The sequence below is a fragment of the Dendrobium catenatum genome, unplaced genomic scaffold (assembly GCF_001605985.2).
Source record: "Dendrobium catenatum unplaced genomic scaffold, ASM160598v2 fragScaff_scaffold_1199, whole genome shotgun sequence".
Classification (NCBI taxonomy): Eukaryota; Viridiplantae; Streptophyta; class Magnoliopsida; order Asparagales; family Orchidaceae; genus Dendrobium; species Dendrobium catenatum.
Window position 1 is genome coordinate 1468478 of NW_021319661.1, and position 20818 is coordinate 1489295.

At 36.5% G+C, this 20818-nt stretch overlaps 3 protein-coding genes across 3 annotated transcripts; 1 reads left to right on the plus strand and 2 right to left on the minus strand.

The window, feature by feature from the left end:
- The first annotated feature begins 5679 nt into the window (after positions 1–5679).
- Positions 5680–7757, plus strand: LOC110106590 (pentatricopeptide repeat-containing protein At3g29230-like). Its single transcript, XM_020836532.2, has one exon. The coding sequence runs from the start codon at positions 5748–5750 to the stop codon at positions 7692–7694; it is 1947 nt and encodes a 648-aa protein (XP_020692191.1). The 5' UTR covers positions 5680–5747; the 3' UTR covers positions 7695–7757.
- Positions 7758–9720: 1963 nt separating this feature from the next.
- Positions 9721–10680, minus strand: LOC110106599 (protein LHCP TRANSLOCATION DEFECT). Its single transcript, XM_020836541.2, has 2 exons — positions 10317–10680; positions 9721–10156 (listed from the first exon to the last, which is right to left on the minus strand). The coding sequence occupies exons 1-2, from the start codon at positions 10587–10589 to the stop codon at positions 9899–9901; spliced, it is 531 nt and encodes a 176-aa protein (XP_020692200.1). The 5' UTR covers positions 10590–10680; the 3' UTR covers positions 9721–9898.
- A 3436-nt stretch (positions 10681–14116) lies between these two features.
- Positions 14117–20491, minus strand: LOC110106591. The gene is made up of 2 exons (XM_020836533.2): positions 19765–20491; positions 14117–14986 (listed from the first exon to the last, which is right to left on the minus strand). The coding sequence occupies exons 1-2, from the start codon at positions 20383–20385 to the stop codon at positions 14627–14629; spliced, it is 981 nt and encodes a 326-aa protein (XP_020692192.1). The 5' UTR covers positions 20386–20491; the 3' UTR covers positions 14117–14626.
- Between the last annotated feature and the right edge of the window lie 327 nt (positions 20492–20818).

The following is a 20818-nucleotide window of genomic DNA, read 5'->3' on the forward strand; positions in this document are numbered from 1 at the left end:
CAATCAAAGACAAAAAACAGCCACATACCATGGAAGTGATGCTAGAGACTCCGGCCATTAATGAGGTGGTGGCAACCCAGGGCCGACGAACAAGTATCCCATATACATTGGCGATCGAGAGAGGCCAGAGAAGGACGATTTCGATCCAAGCAAGGCCAACAAGGAAGTGAGGTTTCTCTTTGGACAAGTAGTCTCCGAACTCCTCGACGTACCAGCGCTTGAGATCGATCAATGCCGGATGGAAGAACCGAGCAGGTAGGCAGATTTGCCCGTCGATCAGCGGCGCCGCCACAATCAGCACTGCCGAGAAAAGCACGATGACGGCATCGACGGCACCGGAGACAAATCCCATTACAGATTTCGGAGGCAGTGGAAAGGACTACGTCGATGCAATGAAGTTCAAATTACATAGAACTGGGCCATTAGGCTAGCATTGGATTTTCTACATATGGATTGACGTTCATACTACTGAATTACCTATCAAAAGTTTAAATTTTCCAAAATTTCCCCAAAAAAAAAAAAGTTTAAATTTTTATACTTATTTATATTATGTCATCAACACAAATGTCTGAAAAATGCATTTTTTTTTACTTTGAACAAATTAATATTAATATTTTTACTATTAAAAAAAATATATAATGGATAGAAGATAGGGAGAGATCACTAGCAGACAAAGAGTAGCTTAGATTTGAAGTAAAGCCAAGATCCATGATATTTTATTAAATATGTTGAATCTCAAAAAATCCCTCAATAAATTATACATTCATGTTTCCCCAAAAAAATTATACATTCATGACATCTAAATCAACACAAGGGACTTCAACCTACTCCTATTTTGAAATTATAAAATTATTATAATATATAATCCACATAATTTTTTTAATTAAAATCTAAAGATATTAAGTGGATAAACACGGCAAATTGTATATGAAGTTGGCTATCATTTAAAATTTATAGTAAACCACTAAAAGATTTCAATAATTGTGGATTGGTCCCATCTTGCTAAAATGTATGAGATTCAAAATTTCTTAGGACTTGTAGGATATAATGGTAAATTATTTGAGATTGTTTGATATAATTATTAATCTTAATGATCTAAAATATTTTCAAGATTTAAGATTGTTAAAAAAGTAGACAAGTAAATAAAAGGAGGATTAGAAAATTAGAAAGAAGGAGAAATTAAATATCAACAAATAGTATAAAAGACATTCAAAATAAAATAATATATAAATAATAAGTCAAATATTTAAATAATACTCAACAAAAATAAATGAAAAATAAATATTAATAAACTAAAATAAAATAATTAAGATTAAAATTTCATTTGGGATAACTTTTTTTTATTTCAGAATGTAATTACAGTTTCTATTTTGCCACTATATTTTTCAATGCTTTCAAAAAAAAATATTCAGAGAAGCTCATTTGTACAATAGCTTTCAAAAAAGTTATTTTTTTCATAACAGCTTTACAATCACCTTTACAAAAAGCTGCACCATCCCAAATAGATACAACGCCCTCATTGCTTTAATCTTATATAAAAGCTTAAGCAAATTATTACTAAACAAATAAATAAAAAATAAAAAAATTACATTTGAATTTTTCTGAAATTATTATATTTATTGTAAAAATCGATTGCATATTCTTCCAACATAATACATTTAGCACTTTAAAATGTATATGATTAATTATATAATTATTCCATCAATAATTTCAAGTTATTTAAAATAAAACCAAAAGAGAAGATTAGTAATATATTTATTTAAAATTTTGCTTATTTTTAAGATATTATAATTGATGATTTTCATGGCATGAAATGATAAATCCTATATGATAGGTGAAATAAAAAATATTCATATATAAGAAGAGTGTTTCATCAATTAAATCAGACATAAATTAAGTTTTATTTAATAATTATAATTATTTTAAAGTTTATAGGTTGTTCAAAAAAAAAATTTGAGGAGAATATAAATTTTAATAGCCTTGCAAATAATCTTAAGAAGAAAATGTATTTATAGTGCAGGAAGATTATGGGCAATATAATGCAAGATGGTCGTGGAGTTGACTAAGAATTGTAAGAATAATTGTACTTCTAAATATAGAGATGGTGCTGTTATAATGTATAGAATAAGGTAGTTAAAGATTTTTATAAAGATCATTGAAGTCAACAAAGGGTATTGAAGTGTTGTTACTTTTAGGTCATTCAATCCCCCTCATGAGAGGAATTATCCTAACCCCTCATAATCATTTGTTGATCTAGGATCATTAAATCCCTCTCCTTTCAAACTAAGCAAATATCCCAACCATTCTTATTTATTTCCTAAGTAGGGATCTTTCAAATACATTCTTTTTCAAATAGTGGATGTATTGACCATCTCCTAGGCTCCTATCATCGGTTAACTTTTGACCATTCAATTCCCCATTTTTTTTAGGATAAGGTCTATCCTGACTACTCTAAGACTTCGTTTGGGAAAGATTTTTTATTGCTTTTGTTTTCAGGCTACAAACACAAATTTTAATCAGTTACTGTTTTTCATTGAGTTCTATAAATTTGTGTACTATGAAGTTACTTTTTATAGCAGCTTTTTAAAAAATTATTTTCGTCACAACAATTTTACAATCATATTTATAAAAAGTTACAACCATCCCAAACAAATCCTTAGTTATCTATAAATTTTGAGCTATTCAATTCCCCTCCATGAGAGAAATTATCCAACAACCCTTGATCTCCACATCCACAACCCCACCTCTAAATTATATTTATATACCTCATTTCATGTGTTGCTATCCAATCCAATATGGCACTTACATTGTACCATATCAGATTAGGCTGGTTTGTTAAATAAGGAAAACTTTGATCTGACTTAATTTACAGTATTAAATTAACACTAATCAACATACAAGTCGCTCATAATACATAATCTATTTTTAAGGGATGAATAATTCATTTATACAACATGCAAACCCATTTAGGAAAAAAGAAAATAATAAATAATAAAGTAAGAAAATAAATTTTATTAGCATGATTGCATTATTTAAATGTAAAATAATTATTGATATTTGATGCGTTATCAAAAAATTATCATGATCGGGCACGAATCTCGATGCAAAATCAAGTTAGAAACTTCCAACATTAAAATTGGGACCATCTGAACTCCGATTTCAGCAAACTTACAGTCGAGCTGAACATCTTGGAAATACGAACCCAATGACACCAAATTTGACTCAATCCGAGTCCAAATGAGTCCAAATCAAGGACCCGAAGCACTGTTGGAAGGTTCAAACCACAATCTGGGTTACCAAACGATTTGACGTGCTTATAGTTGAATCGAGCGTATCAACGAGACGAATCCAATAAGCTCAAGATCGCTGATTTCCAACATCATTAAGAACTTCAAATGTCTGATGAACGGTCCATGATCAAGGGATTCATGATATCAGCGATCCATCCAACCACTCCCCATTTACCCTTGATCTCTCACATATTTACGGGTCATGCCACTCCAGAAATCTATAAATAGACCCCCTGTAGTGCTTGAAAGGGGATCAAAGTAAGAAGAGAATGAAGAAGCTCCTCCTCGACCACCGCCGGACTTTCGCCGGACCACCACTTGAGGCCCTCACCTCCGCCATACCACCACCTGACGTCGTTGTTCAGTCGGACCACCACTTGAGGCCCTCACCTACACCCGACCACCACTTGACGTCGTTGTTCCGCCGGACCACCACTTGAGGCCCTCACCTCAGCGGACCACCACCTGAAGTCATTGTTCCGCAGACCACCACTTGAGGCCTTGAGCTCCGTCGGACCACCGCCTGACATCGTTGCTCCCTCGACCACCACTTGAAGCCATGAGCTCTGTCGGACCACCGCTTGACGTCGTTGCTCAGCCAAACCACCACTTAAGGTCCCGGACGTCCACCGGACAACCACTTGAGGCCTGAATTTCCACCGGACCACCACCTGACACCCGAAATTCTGTCAGACCACCACCTGAGGCCCGGACTTTTGTCGAACCACCATCTGAGGCCTGAACTTCTATCAGGCCACCACTTGATGCTAGAGTTCTACTAAAGTATCGCCCTACTACAATGGTCTTTTAGACCTCGATCTTCTATCGACTTTGGTCCTTCCAACCTCCATCGCCTACTATGTTCATTCCGACCTCCATCACCAGACAACAGTATTTCAGATCCCAGTCTCCTGCCAACTACAGTCTTTCGGACCCCTGTCTCGTGCCGACTATGACCCTTCCAATAAAACAAACATATCTATGTTGATTATTATAACTCCTAACATGTAATGCGCTCTATATGATGAACATTTGTAACATCAAGCCAAGGCCTTCTCCTAATGAAGGACCTCATTAATTTGTAATCGACTACAAATACTAGTGGATTCTTTAAAACTGGGCTAGGCCCTGTGGTTTTCCCCTTTTTCAGGGGTTTCCACGTAAAAACTCTGTTGTCTCTTATGAATGCTACACTCTCTCTCTTATCTGATTGTGTGCTGGATCTTCGTACAATGCTAAGACGTTAAACTATATATTTCTCTGCCCGTCGATAGACTTCAGGACTCAATAATATTTATCATGATTTGTCACTTGGGTACATTAGAAATATAGATATATGTAAACATAAAAGATGCATGCAAGATCCTTAAACGGTTTGTTTGGTTGGATGGAAAGCTGATGTAAAATATAGTAAATTTTTTATTTTTTAACTTTTTGATGTTTGGTTGGATGAAAATCAAATCCAATGTAAAGTAAAGTAAATGTAGTGTATCTCATTCTAGTTCATTTTTTAGGTAAAGTGTTCTCAGCCAATTTTCAGTGGGAACCGTTTACACCACTCGCTAGCTTCCTTGACCACCCATGACAGCCATTATCTCCACTGCCATCTAGTGTCTGCTGCTTACCACCACTTTTCGTCACCACCACTTCCTGTCACCTGACCGCCACCGCCTCGTAGTCATAGGCACAACCCTCCACCACTACCGCTTGCTGTCGGCCGTCGTCGCTCTCTGTCGTCTATCATTGTCAATTGCCACCATTGGGCGCAAACCCTCTAATTTTACATTGCATTCATTTTACTTCAAACCAAAATTAAAAAAAAAAAAATCATTCATACATTTTACATTTATCCAAATAATTTTTAAGTATTTCTTTTACACTACATTTTTTTTTTCAGGCAACTAAATAGCTCCTAAAGTAATACCTAATACCAAACCCTATCAATAAGCAAATTAATAAGTGACTATAATAGTAATCCTTACACTAATAACATGACTAATAATTCACTTAATATTTGTGAAAATAAGTATTGGCTAGTCGATCCATCGATCATATCCCATTATCAAATCATCCTTATTTTCTAGAGGCATCATTCCAATATTTATAATAAGAATGTCACATGTTGCTCTTCAATTAAACTATATCCACATCAATCATATCCTCACATTCACACATTGTTAATCTCGTCGGTGCCATTGCCAAGCAAGCTCCTCTCGCAAACGAAAAATTATTATGTGCGGAATCCAAAAGCATTCACATCCTACCTTAAAACATCGTTGTCCCATCAATGCCATTTTTTTTTTAAATTTCTTCTATTACTAAGCATATAAAGTCAAAATTTTCAAATAAAAAATTATTAATAGGATGAACGTTTGAATTAAATCGATTAAGATCTTCAAATTAATTTCTAATCATTGTTCAAAATGACGAGCTGCCGCGCCTCGTAAACGCAACCAAATGACCAGTGCGGTTCCTCTCATCTCAGACGCGACGTCTCGCCATCTCAACGAGATCTTAACCACAATTTCTCGCCGCCGGCCATCTCCGGCCACACTCCACCCGCCTGCGCCGCCTTCAAACAACAATCTTTCTCCTAATCTATCTTCACCGCCCATTAATCTTCGCCACCCCCTCCTCCGCGCCGTCAACTTCTATCGCTTCCACCAAAGCTCATCCGCCCTCACACAAATCCTCGCCAAGCTCTTCGTCTCCGGTCTCATATTCCACCCCTTCGCCGCCGGTCGCGCGCTCCTCGCCCTCTCCTCACTCCCCTCCTCCCTCCCCCTCGCCGTCACTCTCTTCTTCGTCCTCCCCCACCCCGACGCCTTCGCCGTCAACATTATCCTTCGCTCCCTTCTCGCCGCTGGTCTCCCCGCCGCTGCCTTCAACTTCTATCGCCGCCTTGTCCTTCCCGCTGCCGTTGCTCCTAACCACTTCACCTTCCCTCTCCTTATGAAAATCTTCTCGATACTCAATCTGCCTCTCGAGGGCAAAACAACACATGCCCGCATCGCCAAGCTCGGCTTTGACACCGATCTCTTCGTCCGCAACTCCCTCATCCATATGTACGCTTCATTAGGTGACATTTTCGCCGCTGAAAAGATTTTTACTTTTTTAAATAAACATGATTGCGATACTGTCACTTATAATTCCATGATCGATGGGTATGTTAAGAACGGGAGGACTGCCGACGCACGCAAGGTGTTTGACCGAATGCCCGAGCAGGATGTGGTAAGCTGGAACACCATGATTGCTGGGTATGTAAATAAGGGTGATATGGATGGTGCCAAGGAGCTATTTTGGATGATGCCTGAGAGGGATATGGTCTCATGGAACTCCATGATTGATGGATATGCCAGGATTGGAGAGGCTTCGATTGCGAGAGAGCTCTTTCACAGTATGCCTGTGAGGAATTTGGTTTCTTGGAATGTCTTACTGGCTCTTTATGCTCGGCTGAAGTGTTACAGAGAGTGCTTAGATATGTTTGATGAAATGATGTCTGGTAGGAATGCAAAGCCAGACAAAGCTACCTATGTTAGTGTGCTTACAGCATGTACTAACCTTGGTCAGCTTGACAGAGGTAAATGGATACATTCCCTGATTAGAGAGGGATCCTTAGAACCTGATGTGCTCCTATTGACTGCTCTTCTTACTATGTATGCCAAGTGTGGTGCAATTGAATCTGCAAAGGAAGTGTTTGATGAAATGCCTGAACGGAGCACAGTTTCTTGGAATTCAATGATCATGAGCTATGGACTCCATGGTCAAACTGACAAGGCACTTGAACTGTTCCTTGAGATGGAAAAGAGTTGCTCAAAGCCAAATGAATCGACCTTCGTATGCGTTCTCAGTGCTTGCTCTCAGTCAGATTCTGTGCTTGAGGGATGGTGGTGTTTTGATCACATGATTCGTGCTTATAACATTAAACCTAAAGTCGAGCATGTTGGGTGCATGGTGGGTCTTCTTGGTCGCAGCGGTTTGTTGAAAGACACTGCAGAGTTCGTTAAGGATTTGACAGAGAAACCCATGAAGGCTTTATGGGGTGCGTTGATGTCATCTTGCTGGAGACATTCTAATTGGGAGATTGGGAAATTTGTAGGTAAAAAACTTATAGAAATGATGCCTGAGGATATTGGCCCTTACATTTTGTTATCAAATATATGGGCAGCTGAGGGGAATTGGGAAGAGGTGGACAAGGTTAGGGAGATGATTGAGGAGAGGGGCTTGCAGAAGCGTGCTGGAGTAAGCTTGGTTGAACTGGATATCACTGTTCATACTTTGAGTGAGGATAATTTGTTAGGTTTTAGCCCGAAAGAGAGAATTGTTTATTCTCTCCTGAGAGAGATGGGTAGTCTCTTAAAGATTTCGTGGACAGAAGTTAATGCGATCAAAGAAAGTTTGTGATGCATATTTGAGTTGATTCATCAAATAAACCTGACCATGACTCCGTTTGGGATGGCTTTTTTACTTCTTCTTAAAACAGTTTTTTAACAAAAAATTAAAATTTAAGAATCATTTAATAATGTTTATGGTACATCATATTTCATAAAGAATTATACAAGAAAACTAATGATCATTGTATTCAAATGCAAAAACATTCACTGGATGCATAGATGCAGCATGCTTGTAAGTCAATATTAACAATAGACGTATTAATTTATTCGCAAATGACCAATAGAAATCTTAGATGATCAAACTTTTAGGTTAATTTATATTCATACATAAGTAGGTACAACAAGTTTCTAGGATTTAGGGTTTACCTAGTTCTCCAAACATAAGAGGAGGAAGATGTCATCGCTCCCTTCTTCCCCTCCCTCGATATCCTCTCCATTGGCCTCATCGAATATGCTAAAGTCAAAATCTCCTCTTCCTTGTACTGCCCGAACAATGCGTGCCGTAATAGATGATCTCTAGCATAACCTTGAGTCCTGTTATTCGCCTCGTCGCCTTGGCCACTAGCCTTGACCCTCTCGATATGTTCCACTTGCTCGCTCTTTCAATCAAGTTCTAAACAAACCCAATTTTGGATTTAAAAAGGATCTACATAAGGCGGTAGGAGCTAAATCAGGCAGGTTGGTTGGGCTGAATTGGTTTGGTCTGAAATAGGGGCTATTATAGGTTTGTATTATCTCTCAAGGATATGTAAATAATGCAAGGTACCAGTTCTTGCATAAGCTCTAAAAAAAATAGTGGATCAGTTTGAACCTGGCGAACAAATCACAGTCGATAGTGTAGTATAAGACCAAGTATATGTATTCACATCCTTAGGAGGTTGAAAAAGAAAAGCCATAGCCATTGACTAGACAAAATACTGGTTTTCAATATGATTGTTTGAAGTTACCATTTTCTTGCCTTTTCATTTAGCATTTACAGTCACAAAGATATGCGGCTTCAAACCTCAAAGGCAGGTTTCTCAGCTCTATGGATATTGGCATGTTACATTTATGTAATTTTTCAGAGATATAGGCCATTTGTTAAAGGGATTTTGTGCGTTCCCATGTCTTTTATAGATGCTTATGTTAAGAAAATGACATTGTACAATTTGAATGACTCTACTTCCACTTTCAGCTTTTAAACTTTCTATTCTTTTGCACTAAGGTTAGGTTGGGTATTGGAAAAAGAGAAATATAAACTAGACAGAAATTCATAACAAATGGTAGACTATCATATAGAACAAGAAAAATAAGATTATATAGAGGTAAAAGGTCCAGAGTCTACTAGTTTGATATGCTCATTCAGTTGATGAGAAAAGAAATGCAGTGAGTTCTGCATAGAGATGTTTTAGACAGATGTCCGATTCATATATATATATATGAATCTTGGATGAAGACATTTTACAAGGCCACTTGATAGCAGCTAACATAGTTTCTTTCAGCTGGTCAGATTTTTTTTTTTTTTCGCTTTCCATGGTTGTAATTAATTGCTTCTTTCTTGTTATAATAAAAAAGGAACAAGTTGAGACATGCATCTATATATATAGGTTATTTATACTATAGAGGCACTTGGAAAATATGATCCTACTAATTCATTAGTTGTTTTTTCTTGGACTTAGATTAGGGCATCTCCAACCGAAAAACCCATTTTCCTCTCCAAAATACAGCAAAACTTCAAAATGCAGTAATTCATCTCCAATTGAACGGCATTTTCTCTCTTCTTTCGCGTGCTTCCTGCGAAGGAAATCATTTTCTACTCTTTCCCGCACTTTACTCCTCTTTCACACTCTTCTTCGGCAAATCTCATAGCCCGAACAGAGCGTCGTACTATTCACCTGCTGAACTTTAGCGTGAGATTTGGAGTTCGAATGGACCGAATGGCCGACTGCATACGGTGGTATGCAGTTCGGTTGGAGAATATCTTATCTGTACTATAGAGGCACTTGGAAAATTCGACATCCAGTTTTGAAAAGCTAAAGTGAAAAAAGCCTGACAGGTAAACAAAAAATTAATAAAAAATCTCAAGCAGATTGCAGTTTTTATCAAGAAAAAATAAAGATTGCGGTAGCATCTCCTGCATGCTCAACATTACAAAGATTTAACTAGTTGTTCAAATGTATAAAAGGTGCATATATGTAAAACCCACAACAGGTGTTAAATCTGTGTTAAATTCAGTTAGGCGGCTTTCTGCACAGAGAAGCCAAGAATGAATTGCTTGATCTCATCATTAGCCCTATCCAATGCAGTTCTACCATCAACATCTTTGATATCGAATTTCGCACCTGCCCTTAGAAGTTCCTCTATTTTTGGCTTATCGCCCTCAGAGGCTGCCAGCATCAGAAGGATGTCGACAGGATGAATTTTCAGATTCAAAAGAGCCTCCATTTTATCATATGAACCTTCTACAGCAAGCATCCCCATGTAGTTGAAATACTGCAGAACATGAAGAAAAAAAATTACAATTATTTTCAAGAAATAGGTTTCATGCAAGATTGAAAAAATGAGATGAATCGATTAATGAAATTGACATAAAAAAATAAACCCTAGAAGATAAATCAGAGAGCAGCAACTAAGTATTTTTTATCGTAAATACCTGCTCCACATCATCCCGGTCGAAATCGTCCCGAGATTGGCTGCCATAGATCCCAGCGCCCTCGGCGTCGACGCCGCGGTTCCCAAACTTAAACCAACACCGAGCTCCGCCGCCTCCGCCTGCTAAATCTGCTCTCTTCATTAACCGCGAATCTCTCCGCCACCCGAGTCTCTTTGTGAAAGCCAAGAACGGCGAACGTAATGCCTGGGAAGAGCGAGCACACGAAGAAGAGAATGAGATATGGTTGTGGATAGTGCAAGGAATCGATGCCATTTTCGATTCTGGATTCAGAGAGTGGGAGATCGGATTCAGAAGGGGGAGGCCGTCGTGGATGGTGACGAGTTGATAGTGCGAGGATAAGGGGCGTTTCTGTAAAAATATTAGTTTCCAGTTAAAATAGTTATTATTATTATTATTATTATTATTATTATTTTGCTAAAACAAATGAATCAAATGAAATTGTTTTGCTATGTTTTTCTATTTTTTCATAAATTTTAAATGAAATTACAGAGTTATATTTATTAATACTCTTTTATGTATATTTTTATATTATATTTTAAATATTTGTATTAAAAATTTTAAAATATCACAAAAAAGAATTTGTCATCTTTCTAGGAGTTATTTACTTATTTCTCTCTTTTTAGAATCTTTTTTAAGTCTATCTTTTTTATATCTCTCTTCATCTCTTTTTCTTTCTCTTTTATATATGTGTGGATTTGTGTATGTTTATCCACTTCTTATACTTTAGATGTGATTAATTTATCTAATAAAATATTAGTCATGCTCCTAGCTTTGAATACTTTACTAAGGAAGAGGCAAGCATTATGAATGGTTTTACTTTTTGATGGTGAGTTTGATTATCCAGAGGTAAATAGAGAGAGCAAAGGGAAAAATTATGATGTGCGGACGCCTAACGCCTTACATAGACCAACCAAAATGAGCCACAATATCCCTTCTCTCGGTATCGTAGCTTGGTACTACTCGGTACCGCGGCTCAATACCTCTGATGTGGCTACACCTGATTCGCCTCTGAATGTAGAGATGCATCTGACCTCTAAACATAATATTTTTTTGAGCAAATGAGGGAAGAATGCTTAATCTTTTAAGTGGTTTGACACTACGGAGAATGCATGCTTTAAGAGATAATATGAATATTTTACAATTTTAGAAAGAAAAGGCTAAAATCTTTTAATCTCCTCGTTGTCATTCTCTTAGGCTATAATCTAGTAGATTAATACATCTTGAGTTCATCTATGTCAAGTGTAACTTGTTTAAAGAACCTTTAAGAAGACTAAGAAGGAGAATTTTATGACATTCTAGCTTGACATGTGAGACACACTTGGGCCAAAAATAAAAGATTATTAGAATTCAAGGAATGAATCCAATCAAGATGAAGAAGTATTCTAGGCATACATGCTAGAGTTGATCCTGTCAATAGCTACTAGATGATTTAGCCTAATTGTGGCATGATAAAAATAGGTGAATCTTTGATGTTATCTAGTAAGTCCCATCAAACCTCTAAGTGTTAAGAAAAATTGGAGCTAGCTAGGATTTAATAAGCAAGATTGATCTATATTGGGCTAACCCTTATTAGGCCATATTTTGATCTGATTGGTTATGGCTACCAAGTTAATGAAACCTGAAATCAAATGTATTTAAATATGGATGGCTTAGGCAAGGAATACAGAATGAATCCTTGATATTATTTAGTAAGTCCTTGAATGCCTAATTAATAATAATCAATTTTTTGTGTAGATTTAAATTCATTTGTGTGCGCTTCTTTCTCTTAATTGCATATTTGAATCTTCTTTATTCTTTTATTTGTTGCAAAGAAATGGTTGAAGAGTGAGAAGTAAGTGAATTTGAAGTTATAATATTTATAAGAAAAAAGTGGAGGATTGAGGGAAAAAAAGTGGTGGTTGTCATGATGGAAGTGGTGGTTATTGTTATGATAAGGCGATGATGTGTCATGGTAATTGTAGTGACCACTGTATTAGAGGCAGCATGAATGTAAGAAGAAATGACATAAGTAAAAAATAAAAATAAAGAGACCATTGTGCCTACCCTATAGTGATATAGAGGAAAAATAAGTCTTAATGTTGTAGTTGATGAGGGTGGACTCTTTTGATGTGATGATGATGACAAAGTTTTTAGGTTCCTGAATGAAGCACTTAGCAAATGATTCAACAAGTTCTCTTAATGCCTACTAGGCATAACCATCATCAACCTTTTTGGAAATTGAGTGCTAAAAAGATGATCGAAGAAATGGTTATGAGTCAAGAACTATGATCAAACATAATGTTACCTTTCCCAACTCTAGGGGCTAGTGAAAGGGATACCCACCTAGAATCAAGAGTAGTTTGTGACATCAAAGATTTATGTAGATTAAATGGGATCAATCAGAAAGTGTCCTAAGAAAAGGGATAACCTATTATCAACAATACACCATGAAGAGATCATAAAGAGACCACTTTAACATGTCTAATAAGAAGGCGCATAGTGAGCGCATAGTGAGGTTGTTAATCTAAATTCATAATTCTTGAGTAAGAACTATTCAAGTTATTAATATTAGAATTAGGCAAAATTATAAGGATAATCTCTCTCCAACCTTTTGATTTGATGAGTCTCTTTTTAGGATAAAAACCCTTTTCGATGCCTAATCTCTCATATATCTTAATTTGAATTTCAAACCTGTCGTGATAATCTTTCATATAGAAAGTTAATATTAATTGAATATAATAGGAATGCATGAAAGCATAATTACAAAATTGGCTTTACCTTTAGTGTGAAATTAGCAAAAGTAAATCAATATTACAAATATGCAGAACTAAAATGAATTTTAATATTGATTTTGTAGGTTACTGATATCATGACAACAATATAATTGCTCAAAAACACTTCTAGATTATGAAATAATTTGTCTCTAAGGTATTTTCTCGATATAAATATTGAGTTCCTCTTAAATTGATAGATTTCACTCGAAAATGGGTCAAATCTTCTCCAGTTCCTCTCAATAACTTAGAAATCCTACCTCTTAGGATTCTTATTCTAGGTTTTCAAATCTTCTTAGCTTTTCCTGTATCATTAAGTCAGCTAAGCTCCAAATCATACACCCTCTCTTTAAGAGGTGATTCACTCCTATAAATCAATCTATAAGAGAGGTAACAGCTCAACTAGTCTCTCCTAAGTATATACCAGTTTATCTTGAAGGTCTCTTGTCCCTTCTTGTCTATTTGATAAAATGGTATCACAACAATTAATTTTGGTTATCTTCCTTAAAAGTTGGTCATCTTTCATATGATCATTTGGGCTTGGAAATAGGGCATTAGGAGGGGTAGGATTTCTTTCATCTCATCATCCTACACCAAAGAAAGGTTCTAATGACTTCATATTTTGCACATTCAACACAAGGTAGATATTATATAAGAGGGCATATCTACAATACATGGCCTCTAAACTTCTTAAGAATATTGAATTATCCATAAAAAAATTGTCTAGTCTTTTTGCCCCTCTCTGCTCTTCTCTTCCATCACTCCTTTTTGATGAGGAGTCATATGAAATATCCACCTTCAAACTTATTTTCTACTTGATGTCAATCATTTTGTCACTTGTTGAATTATTGTGACTTGATGAGTTTTATCTCTACCTTAAAGTAATTTTTTTTTTACATCTACAAATTTGTGTCCTCTCTAAAGACCATTTCAATTATCAATGAAAATCATTTATCAAGACGTAGAGTTGCATTCGGCCTCTACAAAGAATAACTTTTCGAGTGGAACAAACACGGGAATCCAAACAGCTGAAAGAAAACAAAGACAATAATCACATAAACTATACAATGAATGCCACTGCTCAACATTTGATGGATTTTGTCATCCAAAATCAAGTTGATTGCTCGTTGCTATTCAATGTTACACAAAACCTCTAACAGTTGCAGATATGTTGCCTACTATTATCATCATATAAATACAGGCGCCATTCTGGCTTCGTTTGCGACGGCTTTCTTACTGCTTCTTAAAACTATTTTTTAATAAAAAATTAAAGTTTTTGTACTACAAAGTTTCTTTATGAAGCAGTAAGAAAACCGTCCCAAACGAAGCTTCTATTAACATCACCAGCAACTGCAGCCATACCAAGAAACTTCAGAAAAACTTGTAATCAGCACAGCTTTGGTTGGATTGAGGAAAGGTGAAGGAAATGAAATAAAACTTCAATAATATTTTGTTGATTGATAATAAATCTACAATCTTTATTTCATTTCCTCCCATTCATATTCGCAGCATCCACAACGCAGCCTTTGGATTTTAATCCTAGTTTTTGGTGCAATGAGCATCTGTTCCATGCTGTGTACAGTGATCATAGCCCACAGAACGAAGGAATTCCCTTATCTCCTTTCGGCTGCTGTTACTTGCCGCTAGCAACCGCTCATCTTCCTCATATATGAGATATGGAGCTTCTCCTTTTGTTCTTGATAGTAACTTGATAGCTCCTTCAAGTACATGGAGCTCCCAGCCTTGAACATCAATTTTGATCAGTAGAACTTTCTCATTATCAGGAATAACTAAATCTAATGGAATCGTCTTGACTTCTATAGCAATTTCTTTGTTGGACTTGAAGGCTAATTTAGCACCAGTTGCAGATATGGCGCTGTTGTCTAGGCGGCCAACCAGCTGCTTATCATGTAATGTGAAGTAGTAGTTAGCTTAGCGAGCATTAACAATTGAAATACGCAAAACAAAACTCAAGGTTAAAGCCTAATTGGCGATAAATCAAGTAGTAGCATGGATGTGATGGGCTAACAGCTACTTGAAACATAAGAAGTTCATTTTATCGCCAATATTAAGGATTCGTTTGGGACGGCTTTCCTATTGCTTCTTAAAGTAGCTTTCAAGTACAAAAAAATTAATTATTGTACTAAAAAGCTATTTTAAGAAGCAGAAAAAAAATCGTCCCAAACAAAGCCTAAAATATACTTAGTACTTACAATGATAATGAGAAATAGACAAAACATATGAATTAAGAAGCGTATCTCATACAAAATGTAACAGCTTCAAATAGAACATTGAGATTATACAAAACATATAAATTGTAATGATATCAAATCAATGATCAACATTGAATTTTTATCTTCTGATATTTATTTTAGACATGCTTGCGAATAATATAATGAATGAGGTGTCCTATATAATTTTTGTAAACAATATAGTTCTAATCATTGAGAAATTCATTGAAATAAATGAAAAATTAAATTAAATTAAAAAAATAGAAGATAAAAAAAAATTAAATTAATATAACAAATACTGAAATAATTATATGCAATTAATGGATGTATTATTAACAATTATCAATCAATATTTTTATCTAAGATAAAGTAATATTTGTGATTCATTTAAGTCTCTTAGATCTATTATATAGAAAATGAAGATGTATATATGAAAATATAATGATAGAACTTCTACAGTTAATATTGAATGACTAAAATAAAGAAGTGTCTCAAGAGTATTATGTTGATAAAAGAATAACATGAAAACTTAGAGATAACTTATATAAAACCATCATATGAAGCCAACTGTTGGGTGGTAAAAATTCTTCAATATTCAAGTTCACATAGCGAAAATGAAAATGAGAATGATAAGATAGATGTGGTTGTTGTAAAACAAAGAAGAAAAAATTAAGGAATGTTTCTATTAAAGGAATGTATGGAGTTATATATATTGAAGATAAGTTAATTGAAAATAAACTTAGATGTTCAAACATGCATAACAAAGGATTGAAAAGACCAATCAAATAAGAAGATAAATTAATGTTGAAATATTAAAGTGACCGAATTGACGTAGAGTAAAATAGATGGAAGTTATTCAACATGATTTCTGAAGAATATATTTAGCACCTCATGTAATACTTAAAACAAATGAATGAAAAAATGAAAATCCATACAACCGACCCCAAATAGTTAAGAAAATGGTTCTATGAATGTGTTATTTCATTTTAACTTTACTGAGAAAAATATTGTCTACACTAAATTTATTGTATGGAAAGTGTTGAATCTTCTAGCACAATTTGAGTTCCAGGCTTGCATATTTCAAAAAGAGCGGAACAAATGAATCGCTTATGATATTAGCAAAATAGGAAAATTGAAAATGCTGATTAAAACTAGACAACAGGCTTTTCCTCGTGTATGGTCTCCTCACAATCCTACATAGACGAAGCAAATCATTAGCTCATGAGAAAGTGATATAGTCACATGAAACAAGTAGAAGTCATGACTATCACGGTATTTTTCAGTGTTAGTATCAATGTCAGTAAACCGTTGTGATGAGGACATCGGAGATCAACGACTACGATCTCGAGTTATTTATTTATATGTTTTATGTACTAATTTATTTTATATTGTTGTTTTTCATGTTATACCCTTACGGGTGGTCTTGTAGTGTTGTAGCCCGAAGGGCATTTTAGTCTTTTATTTATTTTCTTGTCATAAGGCCTATTTATAGGCTAGTTGTTTTGTATTTTGGATGATGAATTATATTGAGAATGAAAATTTTATGTTCTTGTTGATCTCTTAGTGAGTTCATGTTGATCTCTTAGTAAGTGCATGAGTGGAGAAGTCCGAGGAGGGTGATTTGCAATACCCGCCAATTTTTGGAAGAGTCCAAGGTTTGCGGTTCTTACGATCTCTTTGTGAGTTCGTTAGTTTACTTTTACCTTATTTGTTTTTTTTTCTTTTTTGTTTTTTTTTTATATCCTTTCTCCCCCTCTCCATCCACCACCCCTTCCTACTCCTCCACCACCAAGTGCTTAACCTCCACCATCCAATTCCCTCCTCAAGCTCCACCGCCGGCTTCACCTCATCCTTCCCCAACCGAATTCTCCCAAACCCCACCATCATGCCGCCAGCCCTAGTGCCCATCTACCATTAATGATGGTTAATGTCATCATCATCACCTACCTAAATAACCTCCCTTGATTTAGGAAGAGAACTCCTCAATTTGAAATTCAAAATTTTGAAATTTCAAATTCTTTCGTAATTTGTCGAAGCCATTTTTAGAAAGTTTTAAATCTCATTCAATTTAATTTTAAATTGAATCGGATTTAATTATCCTTTTCTTTATTTTGAAAGCTAAATAAAGAAGCTTTTAAATCCTCACCCCTCTCCCTCCCCCCCATACATGCCGCCGGCCACATGTATGGCCTTCCCCCATTAATCCCCAATCAATGCATTAATTGCCTATTAATTTGAAATCAAATTTCAAATTATTTCCCTCCAAAATTACTCAAAATCTAAAATCAATTTCTGTTTTGAATTAAACCCCTCCTCTTTTCTTCTTTATTTCTTTCCCATAATGACATCCCAATCAACTCCTTAGTTGAATCCAATCAATTCATATTGGATTTGACTTATTCCAATCAGCCCTGACGGAGAGTTCTGGGATGGAAATACTTCGTTTCCCTGCAGTCATAGCCGTCCCCTTCCCAGGAATCCCCCCCCCCCCCCCCCCCCCCCCCCCCCCCCCCCCCCCTACGTCTCTTCCCTGTAGGGGATTCCGATTCCTGGATGCTACTTGGAATTACAGCAGCATAATCTGTTGCTTTGCTTCGCCAGTAGGACCGTATTGCTGCATAAGACTCCTCTGACGGGTCAAACTGTTGTCCCATCTCATTAGTTGCTGTTTGGACTGCTGTTGGAAATATTCTGAAGGCCAAAAGGGCTTCTCAACAAACACATGTTGTTGCCTACACGTCAGTTGCTGGCCAATCAATTTGGTGGCCATATTTTTGTTGCCCTGCTGTCCAAGAAGTCAATGATCACCTTCCTAACTGTGTCGAAGGTGCTACCTTCCCTGTAGGGGATTCCGATTCCTGGATGCTACTTGGAATTACAGCAGCATAATCTGCTGCTCTGCTTCGCCGGTAGGCCCGTATTGCTGCCTAAGACTCCTCTGATGGGAACTGTTGTCCCATCTCATTAGTTGCTGTTCGGACTGCTGTTGGAAGTATTCTTAAGGCCAAAAGGGTTTCTCAACCAACACATGTTGTTGCCTACACGTCTCCAGTTGCTGGCCGGCCATATTTTTGTTGCCCTGCTGTCCAAGAAGTCAATGATCACCTTCCTAACTGTGTCGAAGCCTTGACGTTGCTGATTGCTCTTCATCCAGTGCCTTGGTGATCAAATTGGAAGCTTCGTATTCTCTGATTATTTGGGTAAACTCTCCTCCAAATCCTTAAATCTCTTAGTCACTTTTCAATTGTGGTTTATAAATGATTCATGAAGATTCTCGTCACTCTTTCCGCTAAACCCTTTTAACTAGATAAGTTGAGTGAGGGATCTCCTTGTAGTGACTAGTTTTATTGTTAGTGTAGGGATTTATTGTTGAAATCATTCATGTATGCAACATTAGATTGACTTGATTGTTTTATGATCTTAACTCTTACGCGTATGATTCAACCTAAGTTTGTCTTACCGCTCATTGTGTTTTCTTTTGTCGTTTAAAACCAATATAAAGCTTATAATTATTGTGCTCTAAATATTAAGCGTGCAAATGTCCTTAAAGTAATTCATCTTCGCATGTACGTTTTACATCACGTTGGCTCAGTAAATAGAGTCGTCACTCTTTGACCATCAGCACAATAATGATCTCCTTATAGCTCTCAATCAGTGTATCACATAGAGGATAACACCAAACCACAATATTCAAACGAAAACCTTTAGACTCTAAGGTTGACCTCCATAATTTAAGTTTAACTTCAACTCCCTCTTTAGTCTTATCAACAAGAAGTATATCGTCAACAAAAAGCATACACTAGGAAACATCCTCTTGCAGATGTCTAGTAAGAACATCCATGACTAAAGCAAAAAGATATGGGCTTAGAGCTGATCCTTGATGTAATCCAACTGAAATTGGAAAATGCTTGGTCAAACAACCTTGTATTTGAACACAAGTAACAACTCCAACATACATGTTCCTAATGACTTGAATATACGCATTATTAATCCCTTTCTTTTTTAGAACTCTCAATAACACTTCTCTTTTACTTTTTTTCTAAGGGCCCAATTGGTTGTTGTAACTAGAAAAATGTTTAAGAAAATTGATGATTTATTTTTCACTAACATGAAAAATGAAATTATCACACTTGAAGAAGTTTTGAGAAGCTTTATCGAGTTTGAAATCAACATTGATTTTTAATAACATCCAAAGATTTAACAATTCCATAATTTATGGAAACATGCTGTCTAACTTCAATCAATCAAAAGAGCCCTTTATGAATTTCTAAAAACTACTTTCCATACATGAACGATTACAACACAAATCTATCGGAAACTCAACCCCAGTGACATCAATGTGAGATAACATACATCCAATCCATATCCACCTCACAAATGTCATTTGCAGATCCTAAATCACCCAAATATCAAAACAATACCAATAAATCTTAAAAACGATCATACCTTATGCAACGTGATGTTCCCGAGTCGATCTGAAGCAGCTGCCTCAAAGATCACCACCCGATCCCAAACTCTATTCAAAAATACCCCATCGCAGATCCGCTGCAGGTTCTCAAAAACCGGCTCAAACGCCACCACCCTAAATCCCATGGCGGCGGCGGCAAATGTCGCCATCCCGACGTTAGCTCCAACATCAATTACAATCCCATCGGTGGGCTTAGACCCATGGAGGAACTCCTGGATAGTAGAGGAGATCTCCGGGCGGCGAAAAGGCTTGCCTTTCATCATACGAACAATGTTTTTGTGGGGTTTTTCGGGGAGAGATCCGAAATCGGCGAGGGAGTAGAGGAAAGGGTAATGAAGACCCTCAACGCGTGCAGCGAAGACAGGGGAGGCTTGGGGAGAGGCCGCACAGTCGAAGGGGAGAAGAGGGAGGCCATGGGGAAGGTTTAGGGTTGGGATTTGGAAGTGAAGGGAGATGGGGTTACGGTTAGGGTTTTGGGAGAAGAGTGGTCGGAAAAAGATGAGGATGAGAAGGAAGAAGAGAAGGACGAGGAGTAGGAAGATACCTCGAAAGGAGAGGGGAAGAGGGGATGCCTTCTCCTTCTTCCAGGCATTCGGCATTGCTAAGCTTGCTTCTGCGATCTGCTGGAAGAGGATTTGGAATTGTTAAGGAATTGGATATGGAGAAATCTGCAGTCACGGCTATGAAAAGTGGAGGACTGGAATCTCTGTTAAATTAACTCGACAATGATAAAGGTCAAGTAATTAAAAGTGGATTAGTTGAAGTTTGGACATGTATAAAAAATAAAATAAAATTTAAGATGTTCTGCAAATTATTAGGTGCAACCGAGAAAAACGTCTTCTGCAACTGTGTTTTTACTGTAGACAGAGAAAATCAAACGGTTCTCTCCATCCGATGTCCGCATTTAATAATTTGTCCTATAAATGACGAGTTGATGGTGGTGACATTGAAAATAAAAGTAGCAGAGAATGATCAAACAGTGGTAGAGCTTGAGGAATTGGGAAACACCCAGAACATTGAAGAGATAAAAAA

Bases quoted from the DNA above. Each gene is read 5' to 3' on its own strand.
- LOC110106590 (XM_020836532.2), top strand. From the start codon at position 5,748: ATGACCAGTGCGGTTCCTCTCATCTCAGACGCGACGTCTCGCCATCTC.
- LOC110106599 (XM_020836541.2), bottom strand. From the start codon at position 10,589: ATGGCATCGATTCCTTGCACTATCCACAACCATATCTCATTCTCTTCT. The intron at 10,157-10,316 runs GTATTTACGATA...CATGTTCTGCAG, and splicing joins ACCGGGATGATGTGGAGCAG to TATTTCAACTACATGGGGAT.
- LOC110106591 (XM_020836533.2), bottom strand. From the start codon at position 20,385: ATGCCGAATGCCTGGAAGAAGGAGAAGGCATCCCCTCTTCCCCTCTCC. The intron at 14,987-19,764 runs GTATGATCGTTT...CATGATAAGCAG, and splicing joins GGAACATCACGTTGCATAAG to CTGGTTGGCCGCCTAGACAA.